This window comes from Filicampus tigris, chromosome 1 (genome assembly GCF_054856515.1).
Source record: "Filicampus tigris isolate MCC_2025a chromosome 1, RoL_Ftig_1.0, whole genome shotgun sequence".
NCBI classification, from domain to species: domain Eukaryota; kingdom Metazoa; phylum Chordata; class Actinopteri; order Syngnathiformes; family Syngnathidae; genus Filicampus; species Filicampus tigris.
In genome coordinates, this window is record NC_141217.1 from 5826186 (window position 1) to 5847169 (window position 20984).

Genomic DNA, 20984 nt, shown 5'->3' on the forward strand with positions numbered 1-20984 from the left:
CTGAGAAAGAGTTCAACTTTAATCTGCTGAATATCACATTTAACAGTGCAAGTAAATGTAGTGCTTGAAATCCATCTTCTCACCATTCCAAAACATTAGTATCATCTTTTGGATACATGTTGAACGCAAATACAACATAACATTTTACAGTAGAAGACATTGTACAACTTTTCTGAAGAATATTGGCACTTTTTGAGATTTAACTTGAACATTTACTCTTTCTTGTTGCCCCATTTGGCCATCTTGTTGTTGACAGGGGTCTTTATGAATCTTTTGGACTTCATGTAGTCTGCAATCTTTTCAAGTGCCTGCAATGGCAATAGACAAAGTGATTCGCTGTCACCATGAATCAAGAGGAGATAAAGAGAAGGATCCGTCTCTCACCTCAAAGCGATCCAGAAGGTCTTTGAGGTTCTTGAACTCATCCAGGCAGGTGGCATGAAACATCCTGTGTTGGTCCAACAACTCATACATGATGAAGTCCACAAAAGTAATCTGTTACAAAGAAACCCATTTTCACCATTGCCACTCCAGTCATGACCACTTTCTGTCTAGCAAACCAACTCAACACCTTAACCAACCTTGTCACCAGCAAACCACTTTTGGTCTCCCAGGAAATTGGAGAACTGCTTGAGTAGACCCGGCAGCGCTTCCAGGTACCCTGGCTTCATCTTGTCCTGAAATCATTCCGGAAGATTTAGCGCCATGGAACCTGCGTCATGTCCACTTGGAAAGTGATACTCACAAAGTCGGTGTAACACAACCTCACGAAGCCATTCCGAAAGTCCATGGCCTGGTTTTCCAAGATGTCCACACGGACCTTCTCATCCTCAGTCTTTCCACCTACCGTACATTCAGATTTAGGACACGTAACTGATTAATTCAAGGTTGATGATGTGATAGCACTGTTTGTAACACTGTCTTGACGAATTTGATTCGAAGAAGTTGGCTTGGGTTCCGGAAGGTTTCAAGTTTGAGAACATTTACAGTCGAACGTGTGACGTCCCAAATGCTGAATTTCAAGGAAAATATGCCACTATAGTTGGATAAAGCTTGCTGCTGCTATGTGAGACATAAGCATATTGCAGGGTGTCAAGTTTATTAGAGTGGCTAAAAATATTACTCAAAATGTGCGGCTTGGTCGAGCATTTGTTGCGCGGCTGCCTCAGTCAAAATTTTGGATTCAATTCTCAGCTCTGTTCTTCCTGTGTGGAGTTTGCATGCATGCATGCATTTTCCCCCCGATTAACGTTGGTTCTTGTGTTGTTACGATATCAAAATTTTGACTTCGATACTCTGCCCGCATAAAATACCCCAATACCGGTACATTTGCACCGTTACTGTCAAGCAAATACGTCAATTTAATTGATAATGACTCAATGTAATGTTGCTTTGAGTGTGTGTGTGTGTGTCTACTCTTCTCTAGTCCTCTCCGGGCTAGTTGAATGATCTAAATTGTCTAAATTATAGGTGTGTTTATGAGAAGGAATTGTTGTTTTTGTCTATAATGTGCCTTGTAGATTGACTGGCGGCCGCTACATAACCTCTGAGTTTGCATCGGCACCCGCTCACCCGCTACCCTGAACAGGATACATGTGTACTAGTGAAATGATGGATGTTAAAAAAAACAATACTTGTATAGTTATAAGGTAACAGTTTGACAACGGAAAGGGTTAAGCTTGAAGAAATCGAGAGGTTGAGCAGCGTCTTAAATGGCTGGTGTTCAACTTGAAAGATTCATCTGTAGAGTCTGCACCATACAGTAAGTGGCCCATGATATTCATGCGCACAAAACTTACACAGGTCGTTCTTCCGAGCAATGTATCTCATGATGGCATTGCTCTGCACGATTTTCCTGTCTCCGTCCTCCAAGTAGGGTAACTGCAATGAACCGTCCATCATAAAAGGTTTCAGTTATCATTAACAAGTCTGTCAGTCATCACTCACGTTGGGAAAGTCCATTCCAAGGTGGTACTTCACATCAAACCAGCAGCTCTTGTCATAGTCGGGAGCTGCGCGTGTGGGAAGACGTTAACTATCAGAGTGATTTGGATAAACGTGACAGCATAAAGGCGGCTTTTCGTTGAGCGGGTACTGTTACCGTCGCCACAGGAAAAGAGCTTGTCCTCATAGGACGTCCCGGTGTACTCCAGCAGCAGGCGGACAGGCTGAGCCAACTGGATAGCAATCACAAGGCGGGGGTGTTTGTTTTAGTTGACTTTCTGTCACACAATTATTAGTGTGTGCTGAGACTGAACGTTTGCATTCCAGGTTACCATGGCGTAGCGCATACATAAAACCTGTTATTTAGCCTTTTGCTGAATGAATAGATTAGAGAACCAGATCCAACCATGCAGTTAATGTATTTCCTAATCCTGCACATAGGATTTGAAATGAAATGAACCAGCATTCTGTTTTTTTGTGGCTTCCCCATTGAGTTGTCTAGCTGTTGGAGCTTGACTTGCTCGCCATACAGACAAATTTACAAGATTCATCTATGGACTTTCACATTTTCTCCAAAATTCTTTCATCACTACAATGATTCCAACAGTATACTTGTCTTTAGTATTATTGCAGAAATCATTACGCAGATAGGCTGGGAGAAATCGCGTGGTTTCTACGAAGACATGTGACCTACAAAGTGCTTCATGTGACCCAAAAAAAAAAAAAAAAAAACACAATACCCCCCCAAACATTCAACTACGAGCGCACGAATAACAACAAAATAGAAACATTGTAGAAGGGTATGACGCTACCCTGGCGTCTTTTCACACGAGCCAATTATTGTAATCAATACCAACACCTGCGTCGTCCTCTGAACATAGTTGAGCTGATTTCAATTGATCAATTATAATCAGTCATTCACTGCACTTTATTTTTTTTACTCTTGGAGACTACTTTTGTTCTCGCCGGTATTAAAAAAAAGAACTCATTAACAAAGATGTGTGCACTTCACCCCTATGAAAAGTAAACTACTAAACAAGGCAATGCACAAAAACAATTGCACGTTCATGAAATGTACGAGTAAACATTTGAAGATTATGAATTCCGATGGAGCAAAATTGTGTGTAGTCTAGCCACGTAATCCACCCAGGTCGCGCAAATAGCCTACGATTCATTTGCGTTTGGTGTGAACGTAGCATTAGCATTAGCTACAGAAACTCTGCACACATTCAGTGTTCGCGTGCGGTTTTTTTTTTTTGTACCGACCACCGCTTCACCGGCATAATGCCGACTACTGCACAACGTCCAAAAGGGTTAGTAAAAGAGATACAATGCCAAAAACACTTCCTTCTTCAGTTGATGTAATGAAACAATGACGTTTTGCAGATTACACAACTCACCCCACGAATATCCCAGTAAACTAATTTCATCTTTAGTTTTGGTTGTAAATTGAGTCTTGTGTCGACAGTCGTCTGTTGCTTGATGAGAACTGCTGAGCCTGAGAGGAGAAAGTCGGGACGGGTCGGTTGGCTTTGTAGTGCGGTAGGAAGTCGGCAGAACTAGTGGTGGGAGGAGTTAATTCCCAAATCCTAGTTGCCATCCTTGATTTACGGTCTCGACATACGACGTTTCCAAGTTACGCGGAGCAAGAAGACACGCTCAGCACCGCCGTAACGACTGGCTTTCATTTGATTGTTTTATATTTATGGCCTACAAGTGTGTTCATACAAATATTTATTGCAAACTGTTTCATATCGTAGCATTTCAAATAAAAGCATTTCCCCCCAAGCACATTAACAATGTTTAGACGATGTTATGTTTAATCATGCTATCTTCATTGGAGGAAAATGTGCATTTCTAAATTAGTGACCCCAAACATTTAAATGGTAGTACTGGTTTATGTATATAAACTGTACATATACAGTGTAATTTTTTCTTAGTACAAGTCAATTGTTCTATTGTTGTCATGTCATTGGTCATCTTCTAAACCGCTTATCCTGTACTGGGTCGCAGGCAGGTGCTGAAGCCTATCCCAGCTGACAATGGGCAAAAGACAGATTACACCCTGAACTGGTCGCCGGCCAGTCGCAGGGCACACACACACACACACAGTGTGACTGTGTAAAAGGTGCTGATCCTGAGTGACACTGCAAAATGCATTTACAATGTAAAAGTTGAAGTCCCTGTTAGGACTCATGACTCATCTCAGAGGATAAAGAGCTGACCTTTGTACAAGTCACTTTAATGCTATTTGTCCCAGCAAGTTGTATGTTTAGTGAGTCCCAATACAATTTTACACGGACCAATTCCATTTGCACACAGCATTAGTCTTCATCTTAAGTTACAGATCGGCATCGGAGTCGCAGTTGTGAATTAAATTGCATTATGTAAAAAAAAAAAAAAAAAGAAGGTAAACACTTTAATGTGAATATTTATTTATACATCAACACAGGCAACATGAACTTTATTTTCACAAAACAACAAACAGTACAGGATCATGACAAGTGTTGCCTTGAATTGCAACTTGTACTTCCCAGAAAGACTAAAGCACATCGGATGACATTAAAAAAGATGAACAAGTGACTTTCATTTCCTCAAATGATGAGTGTACCGATGGCTTTGGCACCGGTTGACCTCGCGCAAGGGGCGAGAGCGCAGCGACATATCATGCATCATCACACGAGAAGCACAATTGAACACGGATGATTTCTTAAACCGCTTGCATTACTGTTGGAAACAAGCAACGACATCCTTCCAACAGTCACCGAAAAGACTGACTAATAACCAAACCAACAGCAATGACATGTCAAGTCTAAGACAATAACAGTTGAAATGTTGCTGCTGAGGTTTACAACAGCACAGAAAAGCTGACAGTATATCTATCCATCAACACATAATATAAAAATAAAATAAAATGATTTGGAGACTTGGCAATGAACAACTCATTGAAATAAACAACCGGCTACACACATTACACATGCCCTTCCTCCATTTGCCACAGTGGTTGAATTATTTTTACACAAAAGTGTGCAAAGAGGTGATGCAGGGAAACTATGTTGATCGCTTTCCTTGTGTGGCAGCCAAGCACAAACTGTCTTCCTCCTCAATGGTGTCCAGCTCGTCCGTGCGAATGGCTTGCGTTATTAAATTGAGCTCCTCGCACATGGTCTCGTAGCGATACGCCACGCGGATGTCCGGGACGTTAGTGCGCCTGATGTCGTTGCTCTCTTGACCTTCTTTGACATAGTCCGGCCCGAGCCAGTAACTCTTCACCTAAAGCGGAATGACAATAAGCTTCAACTGTATAGCACAGTTATCCGTATCGCTTTGCGATCCACTTTCTCTTGTTTATTGATTCATTATGAATAAGATGTGAATGAATAAGATTCATACATCATGCTAGCTCTGCACTCATGCCAAGCTTTGTGTTCACTTAAGTATTTGACAGAGTAAATTGAGATCGTGACACTTTTTCACTACAAATACTTTTGTGACATTTTTGTTTTGTGGTGTGTAGTAAGGTTTTTATAAAGTAAAATATATGCGCCTCGGCTAAATAAAAAATGGGTAACACTAGTATAACAAACAGCACAGCAAGTTTGTTTTGTTAATGTGATGGACATGCAGTCTCGGGTACCTTGTGAGAGAATCCGCTCATCAGAACACTGTTTCTGGCCAGCTCACACATGTCACAAGAGCTCAGCTTCCACACCTGAGCAGCAATGCTGTACTCCTCCATCAGGGGCTCCTACAAAGGATGCGCACACACTAAGAGCTTCTGTATTCCATTTAACAAAACATGGACCCTGTTGGCTACAATACTGTTCAATCAACTTTGGGTCGTTTCTTTTTCAAGTTCCTATTTTCATAGCTTTCGTCCTCATTACGCTTGGAAATAAGCTAACTTTGGCTCGAGGTGGGGAACACCTTGGCGTTAACCCCACTTCAAAAAAGGTGCCATGTGTTTGAGATACTTGGTGTCTGTGTGCTGAAGAGTAATGTGGGTAATGTGTTACTAAGTAACGTGCTAGTCCAAATTGTGCACGTTTCCCGGTAACGGCTAAGCTAATTCGTTACATTTTCCAGTCAAGCAATCAGATTACAGTTACTCATCAAATATCACAAAACTTTACGACATAGAATATATTTATTTCAACTTGACAGTGACGTCAGTAGTTCAAAGAGTAGTGGCCCCCTTCCCCCCTCTTTATTGTTGAAGTCACTATTAAAAATGCACTTCCAATTAAGTGGCAAAACCGGGTGTCATTTTTATGCTAAGCAGTGTTGTCAGTATCTGCTGAGTAGAACTATTAAATTAACTTGTAATCTAACTTGGTGACTTTTAAAATCAAGTAAGGAACTAAGTCTCTTTTGAAAGCAAGTAACCAGTAAAGAAACTAATTGAGTTTTTCAAGGCAACTGTGGCAACTCTGGTGCTGACCTTAGTAAAGTGAAACTGCAGGGGATCGTCTGTGGACAGGGAGACCATGAGGCCTCTGGAGAGATACTCTGGCAGAGGGTTACGATGATAGCTAAGGAACAGACTGTTATTGCTAAGGGGAGACATGGCGATGCCAATCTGAGCCAAATAGTACAGATATTGAAGCACAGGAGCCTGTGGACAGATACGACATCATCTGTTAATCATACACCGCGGCTTCACTTTTCCATTTAGATTGACTTTATCAAGATGGTGACTTGGCTCAGCAAATGGAATGGCGGTTGTGGCCTCAGGCTTTTTGTGCTATTGTGGGTCTTACCTTCCGGAGCAGCAGCCCGTGGGAGATGTTCTCTGACAACATGAAACCAGACACTAGGTGATGGATGGGGCCTGCCTCGCCACAATGAGGACGTAGTACGAGACTGTGGAAGCCTCGCTGCCTGCATTGAAATACAAACACAAAAACACATCAGCGATGAGACCTTCAGCAATGTCTGCCTCATGTTGAATTACGTTTCATCTATTGACCACTCTGCACATGGACAGATCCAGCAGACGACGTTGTTTATAGTAAATATACAGCGGACAAGTGGTCTTTTTGAGTGTGTTTTACTGATGTTGTGTTCCTGTCCACACATGGTTTGTCATAGGATTTTTCATTGGGGCAGGAGAGTGATATTTGTTTTAATATTTTAAACACCACTGATCTGACCATGGGCAGCATGCTTGGTTAGTGCATGTCTGCCTCACAATTCTGTGTTCCAGGATTATAATCTCAGCCCTTGGTTTGCCTGAGTGGCGTTTCCATGCTTAAATCATTGAATGCCTGTATGTCAACATGTACGTCCACTAGATGGTGCTAACGTAGTGTTAAACAACAGCAGACTTAACCAGGAAATTCAATCAATCAATCAATCAATCAGAGGTTTGTTTGTGTACAATTTGATTAACTAGAACTTCACTGAAACTAGATGTTTTGGCAACATAAATAAAAACCTTATCATCTTTTATAGGCCTTCCATGTACAGTATATGACAGCTGTAAAACTCTTGTCTAGACCAATGGCAGGAAAACTTGTGCTTAAGGTCCATATTTAATTAATTTATTATTATTATTTTTTGCATTTGGGCCAGATAAAATACTTTTTTTAATTTTAAAGTCAGATGGGCATCTAAAATAGTGTATAAAAAGAATATGATTTCATTTTTTAATCGATCAACCGATTATCTATTTTTTAGGATTAACTTTCCATAACATTTTACTATTATTTTTATGAATCCTTTTTATTTTAGGTAAAAAAAAAAAAAAACAGCTACGTGATTACAACAACTATTACAGGACTATTGATAATGTAAATGCAGATAAGGAATGGAGCCTGCAAGCCATACTTTGCCATCCCTGCTCCAGCCCATCTGATATTATTACTTTATATGATATACTGTATCGCCATACATCCATTCATTATCCAAACCGCTCATCCTCACAAGGGTATACTATATATCCATTTTAGTAGATTTTACATTTAGTAACATAAAAAAATATGGCAACTAGAGGACTTTGTTGTTTGATCTTCTCTCTCTCTTAATACAAGCCACAAGGGAGCCGACATACCTGCGCAGGTGATTCAGAACGGCCATGTTTGCATACATATAGTAGAGGTAGTAGGAGTAGGGCGGATTGTCCTCCTCCGTCCAGCTGGCCGGCAGCGGGCTGTCCAGGTTGAAGATATGCTGCTCTGGTTTGGACTCATCGTCCACACTATCAAATCCTACAACCTGCAAAAAATGTGTCTTTGAGAGTGCTGAGAGTTCATACAGCATTGTATGAAATGATTTGAGGTGAACATCATAACATACATGTTGCAGGAAGAGGTGCAGCTCAGGATGTTTGCCTGGGTGGATTGTGACTTCAAATAGAGGCAAGAAGATGTTCTCCAGCATCTCTTGGAAGTTGGACAGCTGCCTCTTGGTGTGGTAGACATCACTTGAGGAAAACAAAAGTTGTGGCTTAGTATTGTTTTCTTTTTTCTTTCTTTTTTGGGAGTTTTAAATGTACCGATGGTGCTACTCTATGACTATCTCAGAAATGGGTCATCTAGTGTATCTTGTTAGATGCGGAAGTCTGTACATCTCAATGAGGTTTAATCACAGTAATGACAATTGCAACAAAGTAATGTAAGAAAGTATTAAAGCAAGCATTACAATTAATTACAATAATATACAATTATTTGTTATTAAATATAAATGACACATTTTAGGGTGTCTGTATAGCCTTTGTTGTAGTAATAAAGTAGTACAACACTGTGTTTACTACTTATGTGATGGATGAGTGCTTACCCACTCATTTTTTGGGACATTTTGAAGTTAGGAAAGGTGTGTAACTAATGAGGTTGTGCAGTGTAAGAGTATGTTGTCACATGGCAAAAGAATGCACACTCAGTTACCATTTTACCATTTATACTTTATTTGATTGCTTTGCATTTGTAGCTTGGAATATTTTATTTTATTTTTTTTTTTAAATATGAAAATTTACTTTTATTATGACTTTAATACTGAAATGACCACCTACAAATGTGCACAATGTACTTATGCATTAAATGATGATGCTTAAATCGTCGTTTCTCATCAGCTAAATAGAATGCTTTATTTACTTTGTTGTAATTTGGTTACTGGTTTACTATGTTTCGTCACTACCTAATTCTTCACATTTTTTTATTTTAGAGTTTTTCTTTTTCTTTTTTTAAAGGAGTTTTTAGTTTGTTATTTTGGAGTGTTTTCAGGATAAATTGGGTTTCCCTTTATGGTATTTGATTGTGCAGGAGGCAGAAGTCCATACACTGTGCACGCATGTGTTAACATGTACGCTTTCCAGGGCTATCAACTCTCAGATGTCCAAGCTTTTTTTCACACTGGGCAGCATACCGAAAAATCCAAGTTTTGGAGCCCATTCAATATTTTCAGTATTTTTTTGATTAATCTTTAGAGTTTGCTGTGTCTTGCAAATCCCAGAGTCAGCTTGTTTGCTGGAGATTTGAATAAAATGTCTGCGTTTCACTTACTAAAGTCGAGGCATTTGCACAAGCCAGCGCACATTGTGCGAGTAGACTTGATGCCGGACGGCCCACTTGGCCAGCTTGTCCCACTCGTCTCTGGAACGCCCGTACACGGACAACCTCAGCTCCACATTCTGGTACTTGCTCTCCTCCAGGTCAGCCATCACCTCCTGAGTGACAGTGACACAACATATGTATAGTCGCCAGCAATTCTCAGCATATTGTACTGTATGTAGGTTTTGTTTCTCTCTCTTTAGTTCTGTCTTGATACTTAATCGTGTATTATTAACATCTATATACTACGTTTCTGCTCTGAATATCAAAATATATGCAAAATGTTATATTTTACATTTTAACGGTATGCCTTCCTTCCGTTTGTATTTAAACTTAGTCCTTAGTTATTATTGTAGTCCACAATGCACTTTCGACATCCAGTTATGTGTATTTCTACAAAAAAAAAAAAAAAGGTGTTCTTGAAGGCTACTTTTTAAAAAATAAATTTGCTTGGTTTGAGTTTCATAAACGTCTACGATAGCCTACTAAAATGGGAAAATGGGGAGGTCAGGATCAGACCAGCTAAGAAATGCCTGCATTACTTTGTACGGAGGGTTACATTTGAAGGAGCATCATTTCAAAGTCTTTTGTGAGCACACCTTAATAATGTGACCAAAGTATTTCCCTTCAACATGATTGTCTGTCTTGATGAAGATCTCTCTCAAGATGGATTCGCCAATGGGGTTGTATTTGGCATTGAACTTGTCAAATCGATGGAAAGTGTTGCGGTCCTGCAAGTGGAGGAAAAAAGTTGAACAGAAGTCCATCCATCCAATCGTCCATCCCAGTCCATACACACAACGTTCTGATAATCCATCTTCTAACTTACCGCATGCATGTCCAAGGTGTCCACACTGAGGTCAAAAGCCGTCAGGTTCATACTCTCAAATACCTCCATGAGCGTTTGACCCTTTCCTCTCTCCACATGCACAATCTCCCGAGTATACTTCTTCATGGCTCTTTTGATAAATCGCAAAAGGTGCTTTTGGTTCATGCAGGAGGAGGCGTGGATATGCGTGTCCACCTGCAGACACACAAACAGGAAGTTGATTCACAGGCTGGACGGAAAGTCAGGATTTGGCCAAGTTAGGTCTTGACGTTACCTTCCGGATGTTGTAGAAGTCTCGATGTGGGACTTTTTTCTGCGCTGCCAATTCTTTCATTTCATTCAAGAGGATGTGCATCTGGAACTTGGAGCTTAGATACTGCAGGCGACGGTAGCAGAACGACTTTCTGTGGTAAAAGAATGGAAGAACTTGTCATTCTTCTTGTATGCAGCCCAGCGATTTTCTTTTGTTGTAATAGGATTATGTTTATATAGTATGTTTGTAACAGTACTTAAGATCTCAACATAGACCAAAAATGGACTTTCTCACTTTAATTCAAATGAAAATATGCCTCTTTTCCCCTTATAACTCAAATATTAGTCAAAAGTCTGTTTGCAATTTTATTTTAACCTGATTCCTTTGTTGACTAACTTTTATGGCGCATAACCAAAATACATCCAGTTCTAACTACATGGTTCAAACTGGGCCATGTGATTGACTGGCAACCAGTTAAGGGTGCAGTCTGCCTTTTCCAAGTCAACAGGGATAGGCTGCAGCTTCCCGTGACCCACAAAAGCAAAGTATACAAAATGAATTGATGCATGGGTCACACTGGGGACCAGTGTGGTGTACAACACGTCACGTTAGATTAAAAGTTATTATAACAGTAGAAATGTAATGTGCTCAAAAAAGGAAGCTAAAAGTACACTGGTCCATTGATGATGAGGGCCATCATGACGTTCATGTCAGCGATGTACTCCTGCAGGTCCGGATATGGCAGGTCCAGCTCTGTGCTCCTGCATGCAACATGCACACATAAGAGTGCAAGTTGAAAGTTGCAAGTCTTCAATGAGAAAATCATGTATGGAAACTGACCGACCATTTCCAACGGGACTAAACCTTTTTCTTCCACTGGAACTACTTCGGAAAAATAGACCTGGAAGTTCAATGATTTCACTTTAAAAAACTCTGTTAACATGCTTTAAAAAAAAAGTATTTTCCTTGTGACGACCGAGAAGTTTACACGTTGAGCGTGGTGTCCAGTTGAAATGGTAATGACCGCAAAATAAAATCAATGCATGCATATTACATGCTAGCTCTGCACTCATATTGTTTTGTGTGTATTCTTGTGCTTGAGTCATCAGGATTTGAAAGGCATGCAGTTCAGCTGGAAGGCATTTTGTATTTTGCAAAGCGAATAGCTAAGAAGTTCTTCCTTAAGATCCTCAAAAGTAGAGACCATACACGACAGCCATTGTTTCTGTCTGTTCACCATGCAAAGGTCATTTTCAACTTAATGTTTGTATGAAGGTAGTTAAGCCTTTCAAGTGGAATAATAATAATAATAATTTGCTACTTGAGTGCTCAGGGTTTGGTGTCCATGGAACAACTGTACCAATCTGAAACAATAGCACACTGCACGGAGGTTTGATTTGAAGCATATATCATTTTTAACTGGTTTTGTTAAGGCTCACGTGTCACTCCTGAACCATGTTTTCTGAGAACTAGCAAAACTCACTTGTCCATGGTCTCTGTTGATGTGTACACATGCATGACACCATCCACCATCTTGCAGCAGTAGCCCACGTCAGGGGGCATGCTGGTGGGGTCCTTGTTCTTGTAGGGGTGCGTTCCAGAAACAGGTGGGTGCACTGTGGCATCTGAGGGAGGACAAAATGTCACAGCAGGTGGCAGTTTTGAGGGAGGTGGGAAAAAAAACATGTGACTCATCTCTCATCGTAAGAACGGCCTGCACACGGGGGTGCCTGCTCAGAAGTGTGTAACAGATGGATGGTGGCTCGGTGTTAATGTGGGAGTAATGAGCGAGATGATAGTAAATGTGAGTTTACTGTCCTTTGTGAGTATCTGGAGACATATCAGGAATAAGGCTGTGATTTTAGTTTACTCTTGTTATGTTTTTATGAGCACTGGCTTGTCCGCTTCAATTCTTTATGGCAATATAGAGCGAGAGTTGTGATATTCTGTTTTAAATAGTAATTTTTAAATACACTGGAACCTCGATCTTGTGATTCATCCATTACAAAACGTCTTACTTAAACTGAATCGTATGAAAACAAGCAGTATTTCTCTTTGGGAATAATGTCAATCAAATTAATCTGTTCCTGACACCCAAAAACATGCACAAAAATGATTTTTAGAGAGATTATCTTGGCATTCAGAAAATAGTGTGATGTAAATACAAATTACTAATGAAATGGATAGATGAACATTTAATATCACTTTAGACTTTATTGAAGCCTCTTGATGGCATATGGAAGATGAAGAAGGGAGAGGGAGGGGCTATTTTCGTACACTGCTACGAAATCTTTCTTGAATTGAATCATGTTTCTCGCCTTCTTTTTCAAATGACTGGCATTCAGAACTTTTAGTTGTAATGTGTAAAAAGTGTTCAAAGACAACAATCAGGCAAGTAGGATAACATCGGTGTTACACATTCTCTCAAAAATGAGGCCTTCAAATTAAAAGCACGGCAGCACAATAACACATTTTCACAGTTAGTGGCTTATCAGCCATCAATCAGACAATGTTGTGCTCGTTTATTGAGTGCCACTGCTAAATAAGCTACCATAGGGCCAAAGAAAGTGGGCGGGCCACGTTTCTTTTGCAGTGGCTACGTTTCCAAAACAAACCTGCTTGGTTTTACTTTGTTATTTGTACCAGCAACGACTATTTGGCCTGCTGCATTTCCACGTCGTCGGAACGTAGCTCTGTGCCCTTTTACAGCTCTTCAGAAGAAACTCACACCCATCCATCCACCTTCTTCCACGTATCCATGGTCAGAGTTCAGAATTCCCTCTCCCCAGCCACTTCATCTAGATCCGAAGATGTTCCCAGGGCTCCTTCCTGTTCTTATGTCCCCGGAACACCTCACCAGGGAGGCATCCGGCAGGCATTCTGGACAGTTGCCCGAGCCACCTCATCTGGCTCCTCTTGATGCAGAGGAGCAGTGACTCCAGCCCCTCCTGGATGACCAAGCTTTTCACCCGATCAGTAAGGGAGAGCCCAGGCACCCTGCGAAGGAAACTCGTATCCGGGATCTTATTCTTTTGGTCACGGCCCACAGCTCGTAACCATAGGTGAAGGTAGGGAAGAGAGATCCATCGGTACATCAGGACCTTTGCCTTACAGACATAGCACCAATCCACCTGTCGATCTCCCGCTCCATTCTTCGCTCACTCGTTAACAAGACCCCAAGACACTTGAACTCCTCCACTTGGGACCTGGAGGGCGCACTCAACCTTTTTCCGACTGAAGACCATGGTCTCACATTTGCAAGTGCTGATTCTCACCCCAACTACTTCAGAGCAAACAATTTAAGAAAAACACCATATGGCGGCACGCGTCCAGCATGGCCAGCAAGAGGTCAAATGAAGCCACTGCAGCTAGGGCACATTCCATGGCTTCCTAATAGCACAATCATATTTTACCTTACTGGGAGCCACGTTGAGGGCTAATTTAGAGCAAAAAAACAAAGACACCTGACAGACGCCATGCATGCTAAGATCCCAAGTTTCCTCAACAGAAACATAGAGGCTCCACTGTAATTGCTCCACTTTTTTTACTTCACTCGAACAGCGGCATATCTGAAGCCTGCACATAGCTCAAATTCTGGCTTGGAACACAAAGAAAAAAACGGACCAAGAAACAGCTCATAGCTCTAAAAACGTTTCGGTCAAGGTACAGTACTGGTGTATATAATGACAACGTACCTGCTGTGACAGTGGCCTCCGTTGCCTCTTGGAATTCCTCCTCATAGATAGTTAGATCGAGGGGCCTCTCACTGAGCTCTTGCAGGTATCGGGCGGTGGTCCTGCAGAAGCTCTGCAATGACAGGCCCATATACTTCTGTCTTATGAACAGGGCTTTCACCACACACTTTGCAGCATCCAGCAGGTCTGTGAAAGGAACCTGGATTGGGGTGCCAGAGAAAAAGAGATGATGAGCAAGAAATGAAGCCTAAAAGATGTGCTATGTAATACATTTGGGAAATTAATGTTTGAGATCGCTGGCAGAGCTAGGATTTTTTTCCTTGGGGGGCCATGGGAGAGGGAGCAAGGCTATCTCATGGGGTCCCCCAAATGAAATAAAAAAAAATATATATATATATATAAATCCTAAAAATTCTTCTTAAAATGCAGATAAACATTCATTGTGTGTTACCTACAGGGGACAGAGGGAAATGTGGAAAGGAATTCCCAGAAAAGAAATAAAATACCCCAAATTCAATTATCTGGCCTGGCACCTGAGGGGTCCAAGCATATTTCATGGGGGCCCCATGCCCTTGAGCCCCCCCACACCCCCGCCCGTGTTTGACGTACCCCACATTTCTCCTCTCCAGAGATGGTGACTCGCTGGTACTCTCTCTCTGGGAGCAGCTCCCTCTCCAGCAGGTCTGGCGCTTGGCTCTGCTGCTTCATGTATCTGACAGAAAATTAAAAAAGAAAAAATCTACTCAGGCACATAGATTAGGTGATGGAGCAGATAATTGCCGGCACTCACTCCAGATCCGTGGCGCTGTCTGTTTTCATAAACTCCTGTTTGGCTCTCAGCAAGATGTCTGGTTCAAACCTGTGGATAAGAGAGTCTGAGCTCACACTGGTGACAGTACGTACACACACCACAGACTTCATTTGGTCCACCAATAAAGAGAATGCACACTTCTGACATTGTCAGAGAGTTTTATTATACTGGCTGTAGTTTGCCAAATGGTTTACTTACCTTATTTTACTAGAAGTAAATGGTATTTAAGCACCACATTACAGTATTCGAGCGATGTTGCTTCTTTGTAACTAGTTATAGTAAACCTAGCTAAAGATAAGATAAGATAAGAATGCCTTTATTGATCCCAGTGGGGAAATTTTCATTGTTACAGCAGCAAAGATATAGGTCACACAGGGACGGCGGCATAATGTAGCCATTAATGTATAACATTGACAGCAAACATTCAGAATCAAACCTATGTAAATACACGCAGTAGCGTGTATATACTTCTACATAAAAAGTATGAGGAACACTCATTTTGGCCTGTACATAGTACAGAGGAAAAATACTCTAAGTAAGTGACAGTGCTGCAGTGCTGTAGTGAAATGTAAGGGACAGCATTGGATAAAAATAAAACTAGACTAACAGTAGTGGGGAATGTTGAGTATTTGCACGGTATTACAGTAGGGGGGAATATTGGGTATTGCACGATATGAGCTCAGGTGCAGGACTGCACAATTGCACTAATGTCTGCCAGTTTGTAGAGACTACACAATGGTCTTGTTAAAGAGTCTGACAGCAGCAGGCAAGAAGGAACGGCGGAATCTCTCCTTTGCACAGCGAGGGAGTAACAGTCTGTCACTGAAGGAGCTGTGGAGTGCTGTTAGGGTGCCCTGGAGGGGGTGGTCCGGGTTGTCCAGCATTGATAACAGCTTGGCCAACATCCTCCTGTCCCCCACCGAGTCCACAGAGTCCAGGGAGCAGCCCAGGACAGAGTCGACCCTCCTGACCAGTTTGTCCAGCCGCTTCTTGTCCCGGGCCGAGACGCCGCCTGCGCAGGTGACCACTCCCTGGAAGGTGACCGATGCAACCACCGAGTCATAAAAGTTCCTGAGGAGTGTCCCCTGAACCCCAAAAGACCTCAGTCTCCTGAGAAGGAAGAGTCTGCTCTGACTCTTCCTATAGAGGGCGTCTGTGTTGTCTCACCAGTCCAGTTTATTGTTCAGATGAACACCCAGGTACTTGTAAGTTGAGACTCTCTCAACATCTGTTCCCCGCATATTCACTGGTGCAGGTGAAGAGTGCTGGCGCCTACCGAAATCCACCACCATTTCTTTGGATTTCCCCGCATTGATCAGGAGGCGGTTCTGCTGGCACCAGTCCACAAAACCCTGAGTAAGTTCTCTGTACTCCCGATCGTCTCCGCCTGTGATGAGGCCGACAATCGCAGAGTCGTCAGAGAACTTCTGCAGGTGACAGGTAGGGGTGCTGTAGTTGAAGTCCTAGGTGTAGAGGGTGAACAGGAAGGGAGCCAAGACAGTTCCCTGTGGTGCCCTCGTGCTACAGAGGAGCACGTCAGACACACAGTCCTGTGTCCTCATATACTGTGGCCGGTTTGTGAGGTAGTCCTGGATCCATGTGGTGAGGTGGTGGGCCACCACCGACCATTCCAGCTTGTCTCCCAGTAGGGTGGGCTGGATGGTGTTGAAAGCACTGGAGAAATCAAAGAACATGATCCTCACAGTGCTCCCGCCTTCTCCAGGTGGGAGAGTGAAGTGTGGAGGAGGTAGATGATGGCATCATCCACACTGATATGCGAACTGGAGTGGGTCCATTAAGGAGCTCACCAGGGGGCGCAGGTGGACAAGGACCAGTCTCTCCAGGGTCTTCACCGGGTGAGACGTCAGCGCCACTGGTCTGAAGCTGTTGAGCTCCTTCGGGTGGGGGGGGGGGGTCTTTGGCACCGGGACCAGGCAGGATGTTTTCCATAGCTGGGGGACCCTGCCCAGCTTCAGGCTCAGGTTGAACATGTGCTGGACAATTCCACACAGCTGGTCTGCGCAGGATTTGAGGAGCTGGGGGATGATGCCATCTGGACCCGCTGCCTTCCTCGCCTTCATCTTCTTCAGCTGGTTCCTCACCTGAGATGTTGTGAAGGCCAAGGCTGGGCAGGAGGGAGTGGCGGCTATCTGGTGTAGCTGGGAGCTGGAGACTGTGGAGAAAAGGGGGGAGGGGGTGACACGCCCAGCTGGAGGAGTAGGTGGAGGCTGCAGCAGGAGAGACTGAGTGGGGGCAGGCATCTGATCGAACCTATTGAAAAAGAGGTTCAGCTCATTTGCCCACTACAGGTCCCCCCCAGTCCGGGTCTTCGGTTGTCTGTGGCCTGAGATGGTCTTCAGGCCCCTCCAGACTCCCCTGGCGTTATTCTGCAGCAGCTGCTCCTCCATCCTCTTCCTGTAGGAGCTTTTCCCCTCTCTGATCCTCCTCCTCAGCTGGCGCTGCACAGTCTTCCGCTCCACTATGTTGCCTGACGCAAAAGCCCTCCTCTTCTCCTTCAGGAGAGCTTTTATGTCTAGTATGATCCAGGTTTTGTTGTTGGAGAAACACCTTACTGTCCTGGTGGGTATGGTGTTCTCCATGCAGAAATTTATATAGTCTGTAACAGTGTCCGTTAGACTACTAATGTCTTCCCCGTGAGCATCGCTGAATACTTCCCACACAGTTGTGCTGAAGCAGTCCTTTAAGGCCTCCTCGGCCTCTCCAGACCATCTCTGAACCGTGCGGGTCACAGCTGGCTGCCTGCGGACCAGAGGTTTGTACACAGACTGGAGAGCCACCAGGTTGTGATCAGCTTTGCCCAGCGGGGGGAGGGGCAGTGATGTGTATGCCTCCTTGGTGTTGGCATAGAAAAGGTCCAGTGTTTTATTGTCTCTGGTGTGGCAGGTGATATACTGTGTGAATGAAGGCAGAGAGGAGGAAGGGGAGGCATGATTGAAGTCACCAGAGATGAGTATCAGGGCATTTGGGTGCTGTGTTTGTAGCCTGCTCACTGCTGCAGTCAAGACATCACAGGCTGTGTCGCCGCTGGCAGCTGGTGGGACGTAGACGGTCACCGCGATCACATGACTAAACTCTCGCGGGATGTAGAATGGCCTCATGCCAACAGATGAGAGGGCAGGAGGAAAAATCTAAGCTTGAACTTACACTCTAAAAACAATTGGGTTATTTCATTAACCCAATTTTTGGATTGTTTGTGTTGGGTCAAAATTCTGGGTTATTTCTTATGAATTGTTGGTTCAAATTAACTATATATTAGGTTATATGCCAGTAATGTTTTATGTTGGGTCAAAAATCACACTTACAGGCCCATACACAGGTGCCAGATGTACAATTTAATGAAGTATGACTGCCGGCCATGACAGCCACCGACATACTGTTCATGTCGACACATGCAGCATCGGGGTCAAGTCAACGACACTTTTGACATTTGGATTTCTTCAGTTATCACACTGTTTTGGTAAGTACTTCGCACATTGTAATCTTTTGAAAACGATTTGCTTGTAACTGAGTGTGTGTGTTGGACAGGATGAGTGCTGGAATTGTAAAAAAAAAAAAAAAAAAAAGGCATTAGTCTGCCGCCATTGTGGGATGTGACACTTCACAAGAACAGTGTGTTCTCCAAATAATGTTCCATATGAACTTTATGTGTTTACTGTAATCCACAGGAACATTTTTATGATTACCAGAGTGGTACTGGTTAACTTGCTTGGAGATTGAAAACTGTTGAACGCAACTCTCCTCAAGAGGTCAATATATCTCAACACACTTTTCTTGATGGACCCATAACTCATCACAGCACATGTGAAAGTGTGAGACAGTTGTCTGGTGATGACCGCAAGGAAGCAAGCCTTGGTTTAAAGAACTGAAATTGTACCATTTTAAAAATTCATCCATATAATGCACTGATTTGCATTTCCTGGCTGACAGCCAATCAGAGTGATTGTTACCGACACCACTTTGCAGACTGCCGTTGGCACTAACACTAAACACTACTTTTAAATTTAGATTTGTTCTCACTTCCACCATGAATGTGCTGAACAAAATTCTGGACATGTATGCATTCTACTTTATAAAACCATGACTGAGGACCGCACAACAAACAATGACCTTCCTGCCATGTTAACACACAGTTATCACCAAGTAGGCTAAGATGAATCTGGGTTTGCTTATGACCATGGCACATGCATTTGGGCCTATTAGTGGGGCAGTATCATTGGCGCTATAAATAAAGCAGTGGAATAACCGGATTTTTTTTGTTCATTTAACCCATAATTTCGGGTTAAGTTAAAAAAGTTGGGTCAAAACTGAATAACCCATTTTTTGGGTTCAAATTGACCCAAGTCTGGGTCGGTCCTTTTTTAACACAACAGTTCGGTCAAATTTAACCCAAAAATAGTTATTTTTTGACCCAACTGTTTTTAGAGTGTAGGCTCAAGTGAGGCAGTCAGTGAGTGTGTCGAGTGATGGCGTGAACTGTGGCCGACAGCAGATTTTCAATGAGTGTGAATTCTGTTACATCAGCGAGTGTGTCACTCTTTAATAACATACGCTATGAGGATGTTATCGTTGTTACAGCTTTTACACGTTCGAACTTCACCATTTGTGAGCTCACCCACTGACATTTTTTTTCTGTAGAACACAGTTGACCATTTGCTGATAAGCACACCTGTTCACTTTTATGACTCCCTAAGATGCCCCTAAATGCACTGCTCCTCCCGAAGGCCAGGCCCAAACAGTCACACTGGACACATCTCAACGACTTCGCCCGACAGCCGGATTTACACTGCAAGGTTCAAGTGACACAATTGGGATATGCATCCAGTGTAAAAGGAAAAAAAAACAAGGATTTGAATATCTTCAGACTTCCAAATTCAATGCATTTAAATGGAATGTTATTTATTTAGCACCAATGTGCGCAAGTGTCCAAAATCTGTGCACAAATGTAAATGCACACATGGGAAAAACCCAGAAAGGGCGAGCTTGACATCGCGGGTTCCACTTTTGCAGTACTGCTCTTTTTCTTTTTTTTTGTCAATAACTCTATTTTGCAGAGCTGGGTGTAGCCACCGACTACTCAAAGATAGTGTTATTTTGATATCAAGTAAGTTGGACCAGATTCTAGATTCTCGAAGGCTACAATAGTGGTAAGGGCAGGTGTACAAATGAAATAGCTGGAGACAGAATTGAGCGACAAAAATAAATGTATTAAATGTAAACAGCAAAACTATTTACAACTTAACAGCCGGCATCTATATACATGTGGTACCATAGTTCACAATTGAAAAAAAATAATACCCGAGTCCTACTGAGCTCAGTAATATTCAGTCTTTAAGTCAGTCAGTGTCCTATTTTGTAGTCTTAGGTAGTCCTTGAAGAAGTGGTGTAATAGTGGTAGTAGGGTTTGTTATCACGTGATGTTTCTCAAAGGGTAGTGAAGAAGGCTTTCTTATCTCAGTTGGGGTTCTGGGCACAGGCTCGCCATCTCCATCGAATGATAATGAATCTTCTCAAATCTTCTTGTATAATGTCTGTACCAAGGTAAAAAACCTAGCCTGCATAACAATAATTGTATTATTGTATGTAGCTAATAAAAGTATTATCAATTTGCAGTCTTATCAGTCGCTATAGCTTCACAGTAGTTCTCAATTTCTCAAACACTGCATTCAAATATCACATTCAAAATCAGTTATTCATATACATACATGCATGTTTTCCAAAATATCATTGTTACACATGAAATTAACCAATGCAATAACAATAACATATTTCTCTATCTTCAATTCCTTATCAACCCTATGTTTTATGATTAACATGTATCAATCATTTGAATCAAGAAATAATTGTATTACCAACGGGTAGTTGAGTAATTCAATATTCCACTTTA

General features: G+C 42.4%; 2 protein-coding genes across 7 annotated transcripts in view; both read right to left on the reverse strand.

The window, feature by feature from the left end:
* Position 1: 1 nt before the first annotated feature.
* Positions 2–3519, reverse strand: LOC147152599 (glutathione S-transferase Mu 3-like). The gene is made up of 8 exons (XM_086049005.1): positions 3345–3519; positions 2102–2177; positions 1948–2012; positions 1800–1881; positions 746–843; positions 582–677; positions 385–495; positions 2–308 (listed from the first exon to the last, which is right to left on the reverse strand). The coding sequence occupies exons 1-8, from the start codon at positions 3372–3374 to the stop codon at positions 213–215; spliced, it is 654 nt and encodes a 217-aa protein (XP_085905131.1). The 5' UTR covers positions 3375–3519; the 3' UTR covers positions 2–212.
* Positions 3520–4357: 838 nt separating this feature from the next.
* ampd2b (adenosine monophosphate deaminase 2b) overlaps positions 4358–20984 on the reverse strand; it is a 44547-nt gene continuing 27920 nt past the window's right edge. For all 6 annotated transcript variants that reach the window (XM_086049014.1, XM_086049023.1, XM_086049055.1 and 3 more), the window contains 15 exons: positions 15059–15127; positions 14878–14980; positions 14269–14467; positions 12057–12198; positions 11245–11334; positions 10595–10724; positions 10321–10515; positions 10091–10222; positions 9444–9607; positions 8242–8368; positions 7997–8160; positions 6705–6825; positions 6386–6559; positions 5582–5692; positions 4358–5217 (listed from right to left, as the gene is read on the reverse strand). In XM_086049014.1, the coding sequence (XP_085905140.1) occupies positions 4996–5217; positions 5582–5692; positions 6386–6559; positions 6705–6825; positions 7997–8160; positions 8242–8368; positions 9444–9607; positions 10091–10222; positions 10321–10515; positions 10595–10724; positions 11245–11334; positions 12057–12198; positions 14269–14467; positions 14878–14980; positions 15059–15127 (2143 nt within the window). In that variant the 3' untranslated portion in view covers positions 4358–4995. The remainder of the gene's footprint in view (positions 5218–5581; positions 5693–6385; positions 6560–6704; positions 6826–7996; positions 8161–8241; positions 8369–9443; positions 9608–10090; positions 10223–10320; positions 10516–10594; positions 10725–11244; positions 11335–12056; positions 12199–14268; positions 14468–14877; positions 14981–15058; positions 15128–20984) is intronic.